Source organism: Seriola lalandi, unplaced genomic scaffold (genome assembly GCF_002814215.2).
Source record: "Seriola lalandi dorsalis isolate HSWRI2012SDOR001 ecotype SW California unplaced genomic scaffold, Sedor1 jcf7180002054476, whole genome shotgun sequence".
Lineage (NCBI taxonomy): Eukaryota > Metazoa > Chordata > Actinopteri > Carangiformes > Carangidae > Seriola > Seriola lalandi.
Window position 1 is genome coordinate 2,117,218 of NW_019525029.1, and position 13,795 is coordinate 2,131,012.

General features: G+C 41.2%; 1 protein-coding gene across 3 annotated transcripts in view; it reads left to right on the forward strand.

Moving 5' to 3' along the window:
• The first annotated feature begins 1,722 nt into the window (after positions 1–1,722).
• pip4p2 (phosphatidylinositol-4,5-bisphosphate 4-phosphatase 2) overlaps positions 1,723–13,795 on the forward strand; it is a 14,186-nt gene continuing 2,113 nt past the window's right edge. Inside the window, exons 1-7 of one of the 3 annotated variants that reach the window (XM_023412282.2) lie at positions 1,723–1,978; positions 7,499–7,623; positions 8,675–8,781; positions 8,962–9,085; positions 9,821–9,895; positions 10,547–10,599; positions 13,551–13,641. In XM_023412282.2, coding sequence (XP_023268050.1) covers positions 1,873–1,978; positions 7,499–7,623; positions 8,675–8,781; positions 8,962–9,085; positions 9,821–9,895; positions 10,547–10,599; positions 13,551–13,641 — 681 coding nt within the window. In that variant the 5' untranslated portion in view covers positions 1,723–1,872. Of the gene's footprint in view, positions 1,979–7,474; positions 7,624–8,674; positions 8,782–8,961; positions 9,086–9,820; positions 9,896–10,546; positions 10,600–13,550; positions 13,642–13,795 lie in introns of all 3 variants that reach the window. The other 2 variants (XM_023412281.2, XM_023412283.2) reach the window with 2 other exon arrangements.

The window sequence follows — 13,795 nt, forward strand, 5'->3', positions numbered from 1 at the left end:
AAAAAGCAGCTTCCTGAAGAACAGACAACATGGCTGCAATCCTGAGAATCAAGCACAACCAGTCAACTTTATATCACCACTGCTCATCTCTCAGTGGATAAAATGCCAAGTTTCAGCTCTACGTACATATCAGATGAAACATGGAGGAACTGTAGATCTATTTAGTCCCTCATTTTCAGGGAAGGTGACTGACTGGTTCAAGAACGTTCAGCTGTTTGGTCATGCTTGTCTGAAAGGCTGCAGCCCCCACTGAGGACACTGAAGTCACGTCATTGGTATTTTGCTTTTTCCATGTGTGTAAATTTGGTGTTGTTTAGCAATATTGGGAGACTTTACATTTGACAATTGAAAACTAACATATTAGTGGGTATTTTATAAACTAAACTATTTTTAGATTCATGACGTTCACTTTTCATTATGTTAAAATTAGACAAGTTTTCGGTCAATAAATGAATAGATAAATGAAGGTTTCTGCATCTCTCCCTCTGAGTTTCATCCCGGGCAGTACAGAGATGGCTTCACAGCAGCGATTAGACTTTCGTGTTGGGAAACAAAGTTTACAGAAAGCATAACTGCAAAACGTACTAAGGTCATGTTTTCATTAAAGGCAAGAAAGACTTCTGAGGGTGTTTCCAAAATGCTGACTACAGCCTTGCTTGTCGGTTTGATTCAGATCAATCAGCTCTGATACAGTGGCTGAATCTGAGCTGATTAAATGTTCAAAGTTCAAAGCCAGTCACTTCAGTTCAAACTAAATACAACTTTATTTATGTCTGTGTATGCAGCAGCTGGTCACCCAGATCAATATATATATATATATATATATATATATATATATATACATCACTTTTAATCACAAACCTCAAATAAAGTATCATCTAAAAGATAAACAAGGTAAAGAGGTCACACTAAAGTATAAAAACATAAAAAAGTACAGTCATTGTTTGATTTCAATCCAACTTGCAGCAGTACAAAGCCAATGGAATAAAAATACCACTGTCTTGATCTAGATCATAAATTAAATATTTATGGGCCTCACAGGCCTGGAGCTCAGTGATCCTACAGAGACATCTAGTGGCAAAGGCTGGAAACTGCAGCTTCACCGCTTTTTACTGTTGAGTTCCACTACCATTAAAGACACACTCTAACCAGGGTTTTATACAGTTAGTATATAGATCATTTATGGGTTAAAAATCCAAATAATTCAGATAATCTTGTGCATGTGTTTATGAAAGGATTACTGAATGGGCCTACTGGGCACACGCTCCGGGGCCCTAGGGGTCAGTGGGCCCCTGAGCCAGAGCCTTTGTTTGAAGTTTCAGTTCTTGTTGGAAAATTGGTCAGATTACCCCAAAGAGACTAAAACCTCAAAACAACATTTAACAACCGCAGAGAGGCGCAAAATGACCACAAAGAAACACAAGATGACCACGAAGAGGGGAGACCATCCACAGACATGCCACCTGTAGTTGTTTGCTGTCTCTTTTTGGGGAGGGACTGGAGACATTTTACATGACTGTGGCCAGGGGCCCGTTGACTTATAGTCCGTACATGTACAGGCTGCAAACAACTTAAAATCAATTGAATATGTTGACATATTTTTCAGACAAAATTCCATCAGTGTCCTCTGTGATCAGTATTTAGCTCCACGTGAGCACTGCCCATGCCCGGGGCCATGCCAGTGAGGGGCGGGGATCGCCGCGGAGCTCCTCCCCCTCCAGGCTGCCGTCACTGGGGCTGCTGGACCGGAGCGAGCAACTCGGCATCAACAACCAGCCGCTGGTTGCTCCTCCGTGCTGAGTGAAGACTCGGTGCAGCCAGCCAGGAGCCTCCCCGCCGTGTCTCTGCCCTTCATTTCTCTCGGTTGACGACATGGCCTCCGACGGCATGGACGAGCGATCTCCGCTGCTGTCGGGCCCCAACTCCGGGAATGTGACCCCCACTGCTCCCCCGTACCTGCAGGATTCAAGTCCCCGAGGTAAACACACGGCATGTAGAGCCCAGCTGTCTGCATGCAGAGTAATTTTTTTTTCGGGGCGTATCGAGTTCGTGCAAGTGCGTAAATAAAACTGCAGCAGGGCAAAGCAAGGCAAAGCAAGGGCATCGGTGGGGAATCAATCGGCAGCTGAGAACAAGGTGGAGCTTCCACTGTGAGAACTGGAGCAGTGGGTTAGAGAAGAGGGGCCTACAACAACACCAACCTCTGTTTTTTTTTTTACTGCAGAAATGCTTACATCACGACTCACCGGGGCCTGTAATGCTTTTGAGTCTTCACCAAAAAAAAAAAAAAATACGAATCGTGATGTGGCACTGAAAGGCCTCACTGCATGTTAGCTTTATTTGTGTGTTTTTGATTGACGGGGGGGGGATGACCCATTGCAGATGAAGGCAGGCTAGCAGCCTTTTGTCCCAGCTGCAAATCAACAAAATGCCCAGATGTGCCCTTTGTGGATTGGACAGAATTAATAGCACGACATGATTTAAATGCCATAATGGTCCATGCGTTTGATTGTAGCTGATTTGCAAGGATATGAGACTGTAAACAACATATATTTGGCCCTGATCTTGTAAAGGCAGCTTGTAACATGCATTCTTGCATGTTTTGCATCTTTCATACAGTAAAAAAACAAACAAACAAACAAACAAACAAACAAGCACCTTTATTGCCAGAAAACATTTTGCTTAGTAAACAGTTGAATGTTGGTTACAGGACCATGATACATGTAGGGCTGAATGACTCGGGCAATTACAGCTCATAAATCCCCTGACCACCGGGTCTGGAAGCTGCTGTCAGTGCTCGCCCTTGCACTGAATCTAATCTGATCAAACTCTGAATTTTTGATGCAGGAGACATGATTACACATGCCGTTTGTTTTTGCTGGAGGCCGCACTTGAGAAAAGTTCACTCTAGAGAAAGGTCCATATCTGATTCTCATGTCAGAGGCTTATGTTTTGCTTTATGCCTTGTTTCAGCAACAGAACAGATTTCTCATTTAGAGCTAACATTCACATAAAATCTGAAGGAAGTTTAGCTCCGTACACTTTGGACCCTTTTTTTTTTCTCTGATTTGACCTTTTTGTTATGGGCTTATACAAATGTTCTGCTTGCAAATGAATGGATTCATTGACTGTGTAATACTCTTTTAGGAGCATTTCAGGACAAGCGGCTAATATCAAGCGAACGAATGTTGAAAATGAACATTTTATTGTTCAGAAGTCGTTTAATCTCACAGAATTCATACTTCACCACCTGATTAATCATAAAGACTTTAACACTGGACTGTAATAACCTGTAAACTGACAGCAAACGCTTGAATGAATGTCAGTATGTTTCATGGCCTAGTTTCTCCCTCCCTCTCTCTCTCCCTCTCTCTCTCTCTCTCTCTCTCTCTTTCTCTCTCTCTGTCTCTCTCTCCACAGTCTGGATTACGGCTAATTCCAGTTTCTTTGGGTTTGTTGGGCGACAATCCTCGTTCAGCCAATTTGTAACATGGATTAATTTGAGCCAAAGATGCCAAACCTGAGATTTTGTCCTACAATATAATGACTATGATGCTGCTTTTACTGATTCTAAGATGCGCTTAGGAAACTAGGTGAATGTGAGCTTTGTTTAGAAATGACTTAAAGCTGCTGTTTGTGGAAGTGACTGCAATCTCTGCTGTATTGATTTCCATAATATTTTATGCATCTGACACAACAGTGACAAATCATGACTCATTTTACCTTATGAGCAGAGTTGTTCATCAGCATTAACAGGTAGAGGTTCACTGTGGGCACAGTGTGGTGTTGGTGAGGGGTGGAGACCAACGACCTTGGCTGCATCAAGACACTGTGCTTGGATTTTGTCGCCATTTGCTTGATGTTTTTGCGCTTGAATGGTTGTGGGAAAAAAAAAAACTGATGGCAAGAAAAGCCTGTGATGAATGAACAGTGATAAATGAATTCCTCTGTGTTTGAGTGAATCTATTTTCACTCTCGGTGCTTTACTGACATACAGAATACTCTTTTTATCCAGTCTTAAAACCTGAGATGGTTGCAAAGGGGCGAAGTCATCCAAGGTTGGAGTCAGGAATCTGCATTCACCTCAGTTTGTACTGTGCTGTTGTGACAACACACCTTATATCCAAATACTGTATTTATTAAAGAACAAGTCTGGTGATACTTGATATTTTTCTTACTGTCAACAAATCGCATGTGAAGACAAAAACCAACAATGAACCAACAAAGGATTGTCTGTGTAGCTCAAGTCTGATGTGTCTTATTCGTCTTTAGACCTCCGTTGTTAAAAACACATGGTCCCTCATGAAAATGGGCTCTGTAGTTTATGTTGAGCCAGTCCCACATACACTGTTCTGAAGATGTAAATACGCACATATGTATTAGGGGTGTACCATATCATCATATTGTACACGAAGACTGAAGTGAATCTTAACATGATTTTTTAAAAAAAGAGTCATTTTACAAGTTGAAAAAAATGGCGGCAAACGGCTCAGTCAGTCATTTTCAGGAGGGAACATGTGCGGAAAAACTCGTCGCACAAGCAGAGGAGAATAAACACTGCCATTTATACCATCATAAATATCATTATTACCCTTTTTTATTCACAGTATTGTGATATTGTTTTAAGGCCATGTTGACCCCTCCTATACTGGAGGACCAAATTTGTATCAGTCTTTGACTAGAAATAGTTCCCAACAAATACAGTATTTTCTGCTGTATGAGTAACATTTGCTAAAAGCTACAGTGCCCAGCTGTTTAAGGTAAATACTGAACCTTTTTAAAAGCGGGACCAGTGTTTGCATCTGTTTGGGACTGTGACACAGCAGATTCACAGACACTGATACATGGACTTACACGTTTCTGATTTTAGGGTTATTGACAATGAAAAACATTGATGATTTATTTCTTTTGAAACTGAATTAAAGACAGAACATTTGAGCAGCTTGTGTGTGCAAACCAGTTAGCAAGTTCTTCACCACAAACCACAGGCTCCACAATCATCCAGTCACTGATGGCACCGGTGAGGCAGGGCGCGATGGCGGCTGTATGTTGTGGTGCTGCTGCTGCTGGTTGTTGTAGTAAAGCGTCTTCTCGTCTTACCCCTGGCTCCGAGGACAGCTAGTGAAAACCTATAGCTGCTATATTCAGTTTCAGCTATGCATTAGCACGTCTCTGGTGCACACAGCTGAGAGAAGCGAGTAGAAACAGGCCTGAATGCTGGTGGCTCACGATTTTATTTCTTGCTGTTATGTAAGGATTTAAATATAAAGAAGAGAATAAAGTCAAGATCTGAATACTCTTACATTTTGGATTAACACTTCTTAGTAGCAGATGACACGACTTTTTTGTGTAATAAGCAGCACCATGTGGTGCCTGTACACAGTATGAGTGTCCAGTCTTTGGCATGCTGTCTTTGTATTACTAGCCAGGTTTTCCCAAATGTAGACGGGGTGTCCCATCTGCCCCTGTGGTGTCAACCGGTTGTTCGCATGAGAATCTCAGAGCCCAGGTCATTTGCCTGTTGACTTGTACCATTATCTCTCAAGAGGGAAATTGGGCATTTGTCAACAGAGTTAAGAGGCTTGTTTGTGATCGATCGACTGCGATTTCAGGCTTAAAGTATTAAGTATTAAAAGAGACTGTATTACAATGGATTTTTTTTTTTTAATTGTTTTATTTTTTTCTGGTTTCAGCTTCTTAAATATGAGGATTTCCTCTGCATTTCTCTGTTTTTTTTCATTGTAAATTGAAAACCTTTGGATTATGAAGAGTTGGTTGAACAAAATAAGATACCTGAAAATGCCACCTTGTGTGTTGTGGCAGATTGTATTTAGCATTTGTCAGTATTTTCCAATGTTTTACAGACTGACCCGTTAGTCTACAAAGTACATGAGTTTTACAGTTAATTGACTAATTGTAAGAATAATCAACATTTAATGGAAATTATCGTTTGTAATCTCACACTCGCACATTTATTGCAGATGAGCAGGTAATTTTTAAAGTTCTAAGATTGCAGTTTGAGTATAATGACAGATGACGGCAGAAACACTTTGGCTTTGTTTTGTATCCCTCAGAATGTAAAGTATGCTTGATTACTGTAGAAGTAGTAGTAAAGCTAGTGACTGGTGCAAGTCTACGGATTAAGTTTATTAAAACCCTGAAAAACACATGGAATGTAGACTAATTACACCAGGTTAATGTGGGATTAGACAGTACAGAGTTCATTTGAGTGGCTACTGTAGTTAGTTCACAGTGGTTCTTTCAGACATAAAGAGAAAATCTTTAAGTCTGTAAAGACCAGCCATTTGATCATGTTGATTCCACTTGTTTATGGACTGTAAAACACCAATTGTTGGCCCGGCTATTCAAGGTTCCTAAACCAAAAATGATCAGGAGTTTATTAGGCTCATTAGCGGAGACATTTTAATTTAGCAGCACATTCAACTGATGCAACACCTGAACAAATGAACAAATCTTAATCACGTGTCTCATTGTAGGTGTAACATGCAACAGTTGCAGAGACACATCTGCCCCTTTGCTTCATGTTGTCTTTACAGATGTTGGCGATGTTGCATAATGTATATATATACTGTATCATATTACCTGCAACTGAAGCACAAATATTACATCATAATATGTTGATGATACTGACTCAAAATGCCACAGCCTCTCGTTGAGAAGACTGGCTCGTACTGTATGTTGCATGTTAACTTTGCCTGCAGCTTGGTAGTGAGTGGATTTTACACCATCACTTAGGTATCTAAAAGGGCCCATTGTTTCTTTCTTAAACATACAGAGTGGAGCTTGGCCCCTTAACAAAGAGAGAAGAGTCACATGTTGAGCAATCAGAGCTGTACGCAGGATGTCATGGGTTTGCATACAGACAGCCTTATAGCTGAGCAGGAGTTAAGCTGGAAAACCATGAATGAAGAAAGAGCACTGACATTGTCGTGGAGCGTGACTGCACATAGGATCGTTTAAGATATCTCCCATGTTCCCAAGAGTTGATTAGGGAAATCGTTAAATAACATATGTGTTATACAATGTGTGGTTTTGAGCTCCCCTCAGTTTCCTGTCCTATAATGTGTTCTGACATTGATCTGTTATTTTATAGCTGTGTAAGCACTTGAGTATATCTCTGTTTTTAGTTCTTATTATTTACATTTATTGAACTAAAAGACCGGAAGTAAACGTTGAACGAGTATGTGTGAGGTTATGCCAGAAAAGAACCAGTTCGTATGACGTGTTGTCAGAACCTCTTTGGAAGGCTAAAGCTGCACCCTGAGGCCCTGAGGCCCTGAGCCCAGCGACCTCTGTGTACAAAACACAAAAATGACTTGTCCTCTATCTGAACTTTTTTTTTTTTTTTCCTTTACAGGATACTAAAATCCTGATCTGTGTTCATGAAGTTTTTAAGATGCATGCGATTAACAGCTCGCTGTGTGTTGTGTGCTTTGCCCCCCTCTTCTCAAAGCCGAACTACCTCCTCCTTACACAGCCATCGCCAGCCCCGACGCCGGCGGTGTGCCTGTCATCAACTGCCGCGTGTGCGAGTCGCTCATCAACCTGGATGGAAAGCTGCATCAGCACGTGGTCAAGTGCACGGTCTGCAATGAAGCTTCGGTAAGCAGAGGACGTTGTTAAGGCTGGCGACGGCTTTATAAATGAGTGTTGGTGTTGACATCATGGAGCTGTAATAGTCCGTCAAGCTCAGTTAAGACATTTAGTCAGACATTTACACTGAAGTTACTATTCATTATCACATGTGCATTTCCAGTGTGACAGTCACATCCAGCTGTAGCCTGCACGTCTCCCTCTGTTTTTATTGTGCAGCATCATGTTGTCTGATGAAACATGTGATTTGTCTGTGATCACAAGAGAAGCTGTTCGCTTTGGAAGTCAACGACTGTTTTTCATCTTTGCGATGTCCGTCACTACAGCCCGACCAGATGTTGATGTGGACATCTGTCACATCTCTCAGTCAGCCCAGTGACTTGGAAGTGTCGCCTGTGTCTCAGCCTGACTTACTAAAGGCCTCTATAGAGCTGTCAGAGGAGGGAGGAGAGCGAATGAATGGCTATCATCACAGACACTGCAGTGGGAAATGACAAATGGCTGATATTTGTGTTACTAATGCATCAGCATAGCCATATAATATTCTATTTCTGTGGACCAAAACAGATAACAGTGTCCGGTCTGCATCTTATATCAGCTCACTGGACAGTCCAGACATACTGTAAATCTAATGCTGGAGTGATATGCAAGATGCATTCGGTGATTTACTTTGGTACATGCATGAAAAATGTCTTGGTACTGACTAATTCCAGACTATTCTTTGCAAAACTATAGTTTATGTCATTGGCCCGCCCAGTGTAGATAGACATAAACATCTTCAAGTGTGATATAGTAACTCTCAGAGGCTTTAGAGAGGCTTCTCAAATGACAGCATCACAGGACATAATACGGCCATTTGAAGCTGATTGATGAGCTAAGATATATTTAATAGATTAAAAGCAAAGCTATTGATCCTTCTCCACCCTGTTGGGTCCAACAGACTTTGCTGTGTCACCTCTGCAGTATTTTAACTGCTCTCCTCTTCTGTGGCTTTGTTTTCTTATGTTCTGTATCAGACTGGCACTTTCCAGTGAGCTGAGTTTTACATGTTGTCTTCCAGCCCATCAAGAACCCCCCAACGGGGAAGAAGTATGTGAGGTGTCCCTGTAACTGCCTGCTCATCTGTAAAGACACATCCAGGAGGATAGGATGTCCTCGACCAAACTGGTAGGCAACTGTCAGACGAGCTCAGACTGTTTTACCCTCTTACTTCTCATTTCTTGTAGGTTTAATTCTTTTCCAAAGGCAAATTTGAGGCTCTGACAATACAGTGGTCGACTTTTATAATACAAATCAAGCCGTTTCTATAGTTTTATAACCCTGTGCTGGCTGTGTTGAATCCGACAGCAGACGCATTATTAACCTGAGCCCGGTGATGGTGATCCCCGAGGAGCAACCCGCCCAGCCGGCACTGCCCATCCAACCTCAGGGGATGAGGGTGGTCTGCGGTCACTGTGGCAACACCTTCCTAGTACGTAAAGCTACCAAGACGACCACCCTAACCAATCACAGAGTTTATTCAGGCAGAATTTTGTTGCTGTGCTGTTGTTGGTACGTGCATATAAACAGTCACGAGAGCCACATCATATATCAACGTGTTTAGAGATGGAATATCATTTGCTGAAGTGTTATGAGTTGTGTAATTGTTTCAGATCTCCTAGCTTGCTTTACTGTACGTGCACAGAGCTGGTGTCAGGGAGAAGCTTATTCAAGTCAGTCTCAAGCACAAATAAAAGCTAGTACCATGTTTCTATTCTGTTTAACAATCTCTGATCTGTTGAATGAAATGAAAACCTCCATCGTGTTGCAGACTCTTTCTGGCAGAATATGGTGTCTGCAAGAGGCTGGTGGCATGCATTTTGCAGCATGTTTCCTTTCCTTGCCTGACTCATCAAATGTCCTAAGTACCACTTGACTGCAGTGTGGCCACACCGTGTCACAAGAAATGAACTTTATCCGTCTAACCTGCAGCAAAACCAGATTTTGTCTTCCTGCCACCTCGGGTACTATCAGTACTTTTGACGTGCGATATGTTCACCTCTGAATGAGTTTAATACCTCAAACTTTTATTTAACATCTGGCACATTATTAAAAAAAGAGAGATGCATAACCCGAGGCACTGAGTCAGCATGACACTGGCCCACATGTCAAAATCAGTGGTATTGACCTCTTAACGTGTGCACGTTGTTGCTTGCGGCGTCTGTAGGGCAGTGAGGACGCCAGGTCATCCCAGCCAATGTCTGGCCTCCCCAGCGATGGCTCTCCCCCAGTACAACAAGAGGTTGAGAAAGCTGGTCATACTTGTGGACATATTAACAACAGCCTAACACTGCTGCCAATTCAATCTGTGGTCTTCTTTGCACTGGTGCTGAAATGACTTTGTGCACATCTGACTCTGGAGCGAGCTTCAGTCAAAGAAAGACAGTTTGATATTTAATGCATAAAACTGGATTCAATTCCATCCATTATAACACAAGTTATAATGTTATTTTAAATTGTCATTCCTTTACTGAAGCCAGATGTCGAATCTCACATATTTAACTTGTGTCAATAGGACCTTCTAATTATGCTGATCTGTGATGGGATAAACATTTTCATAACTCTGCTTTTTTAACTTCAGAACCCCCGATGAAACAATTGCATATTGACAACCACAACTAACACTTTTATAAGAATGATTTAAGTTGCTAATTTAGCCACATAGCTTTCCAATGCCTCAATATATTTTCTGATGCAGGAATAATATAATAAATAGATTTACAAGTTGCAAACCGCCATAACTGATCACAACGAATCATTCCCAGTAAGTCCTCTGTTGATTGTTCTCGCAGTACAGTAGGATTGTAGTGTGTTGTTGCATATCTGTGTTCACACGTGCGTCCTCCTTAATACTGTCTCTTAACAGTGCTTTTTTCCCCCTGTTTATTCACAGTGGATGGAGCTTCGGTTTAACACACTAGCCAAATGTCCCCACTGCAAAAAAATGTGAGTCCATTAATCTTCCATTTAACACGTTACACAAAGGTCATGAAGAAACATGTTTTACTTTTACACTCAGTGTTTTACATTTTATCTGCAGTTTATTTTCTATTGCCTGAGGATCTGTTCCAGTCTTTAGATGGACACTGTGTGCAAAATTGAATCAAAACGTGTTATCAGATGAGACACAAAGAGTTTGTAATTTAATCTTGTAAAGGAATTTTAACGATCATACCAGTGTGTTTTCAAGTTTTAGGCAGATTTTCTTTCCTGCAGCAGGAAGCGTTTGGTTTCCATTTATTTCTGTATGACATAAAAATCAATTACCAGACTAATGAGATCTGCTGAAGCAGTGTAATTGTCTAAGTACACATCAAGTTTGTGTTACTTTTTACAGGTTACATTATTGTTTCCTGGTTTTACAATTGATTGAGCAAAAGTATTTGCAGAACTAAATTAAACTAATTAAATTAAACTGGACGTTGACTGTGAAGTTGTGTGAAGCTGCAGCTTCAGTTTCATATTGCACAGAAATGAATGGAAGCCAATGGCTGCCGAAAATATATCAGATTTTCTCAAACACAGAACGTATAGTTTGTAAAATGGTTAGTTGTGATGTAAAGTAGAAGGGATCGGCAGACTGGCCTTAAACATGCAAAATCACTGGTGCGGTCTTTTAAGCCTGAAACTACAAGTGAATATGTTACAGCCTTGTTGGGGATACTGGGTTGGTGGGCAGCCATGAACAAGAAAAACGCTGTTGTTGTTGAATTTCAAGAGACCTGCCACATTATGGTGAACATGTCCCAACATACAGTATCCAGCTTTAAAGCCTTTATCTTATTGGAGCAGTAATTTAGCACCAGTTACAAACTGTAGGTTAGAAGAAGTGGAATGTTTTAAAACACTAAAAACACAATGTTATACTTCACCCATGTAGGTTTGTGGTTTGGTATGAGGAGTAATTTTCGAAGTGCTTACTTTATGGATAAATTCACTGCAGTCAGATGCCGAGCTTTAGAGTTCTGGACTTTTCTAGTTCTTGGGAGGAGATGGGAGGGAGGGGAGGTAATGGAAGCTAATCTAGTTGTGTGACAGGAATTAAAGCTTGGCCTCAATTCATGTAATAATGGTAACATGGTAATAAGGAAGGAGGGTCACAGGGTTGAGCAGTGGCGGGAGAGCATTGTGAAGTGTATGTCTGAAAGTGATGATATGAACAGTGTCTGGTCAGGGTAAGCAGGGACGCTCCATCGGAATAAGAAGCTGCAGCCAAAACATGTCGTCACTGCCTCTGTCTGCCTCATGTCTCTACATCTGCTCCACTCTATTTATTTCATTTTATATTTTGACAGTATCTATATATATATATATATCTACCCACGTCTTTTTCTCTGTATGACTTTTATCTTTATATCTATCCTTTTCTTTATCTGCAGTCGTAGTAGTTGTTATGTGTTTCCTACACATGTGAGCTTGGGGTTGCATTGCATTGTTGGAAAAACATTAGTTTTTGCATATAACATTACATTACAAACAAAGAACTTTGTCTCCTCTCGCAAACTTTACAAAAGAGTCCGCAACAAAGAATACCAACCACGTAAGCATAAGCAAAAAAATGGACTTTGTCTTCAGCCTCACATAAATCAGCAACATGCTACAGGGAGACCATTAAATCTACCCATGTCTATAGCTAATGTAGCGTACCTGAACCTGAACCTGAACCTGAACCTGAACCTGAACCTGAACCTGAACCTGAACCTGAACCTGAACCTGAACCTGAACCTGCAAACACAGAGATCTTTGATTCTCTCTTTGGTTCTTTCTTGTCAGTGTTTCCATCTTTGTCTCTATATCTTTCTCTATCTTATCGTTGAGCATTATTTTCTCATATTCTCTGTTTATCACTGTCTTTAACTCCATGAAAACCTCTTTCTCTCCATTATACAGTAACAGAAGTCAAAGCAGTGGCGGTTGAGATACATTGTTGGTATTTTATCTTAATTCTCACAGGGAACTGATACCTCTGGTGTCGTAGCACCTCTCCAAAGTAAAAACCCCTCATTACACTGGAAAACACACTGTCATTTCTGGTTAATTCCTATTTTGTAATGCGATAATGTGATGATGTTTATTTGTAGCTTAGAATGTAAAATTTGAGAAAAAGAAAAGAGGCTCCATTTATGGTCACAGATCAAATGAATGACATGGTCAGGTGTTGTAACTGTAAACAGTTAGTGGAACAAAGGGAAAAGGTGAAAGCAGGAGGAGAGTGTTTAGAAGGTAAGATGATCAGGTGATCAGGCCTCCCATAAGCCATCTGAATACCAGTGATTCCTGAAGAATGCCTGAGTCCCATCACATGAGAGGCATGTGAGAGCGAAGAGGGGGAGGAAAGTAAAGTAATAGTGAAGCAAAAAGAAAAATGACGGCAGTGTGCTGCTCAGGGCAAGTTGATTTGCACATGTGTGAATGTGTGTCTGGATGGAGCTGCAGTTGTGGGGAGCTGCACATGTGACTGGCCTCCAGTGCTTTCATGTGTAAGTTACAAGAGAAGAAAGGGAAGTGAGAGATTTGTTGGCTCGCAGGATTGTCAGGGTGATGTGGAGTGGAGTGAGATCACTGGGAAAAAGGGTGGGACAAAGAAAGTATCTGGCACATTATAATGAAACAGAAAATGTAGTGGTGCTGTTTGCTGCAAGACTCTTGCACTGGATTCTTTTAGCTCATGTAGAGCTTTCTGATATCCAAGTTTCATTTTAAGTGATTCTAACCATATCCACATAAAAATACACACACACAACAGAGTGAGATGATATTTCTCTCAGCACTGAGGCATAAGACAAATCCAGCATTTAAAGTGCACATTGCATGTTTTGTCCTGAAACCTTTTCTTCAGTTACTGACCACATTTGTTTTTCTTTTGTTTTTCTTCTTTTCCTGATCTCCACCTGCAGATCCTCTGTTGGTAGTGCGCTCCCTAGGAGGCGCTGTTGTGCTTATATAACTATAGGAATGATCTGCATTTTCATTGGAGTGGGTTTAACAGTAAGTATGTGCCTTCTGTGTGTCCTCTCTGTGTTGCATATGCGTTCTCAGTTAGAGTAACCCAGTAGTTGAGATAATTCAGTCTGGCCCAAAGAGGTGGATGGAGCAACGCTGCCACCTAGAGAGCCACACCACAGGCGAAGATCAACATTTC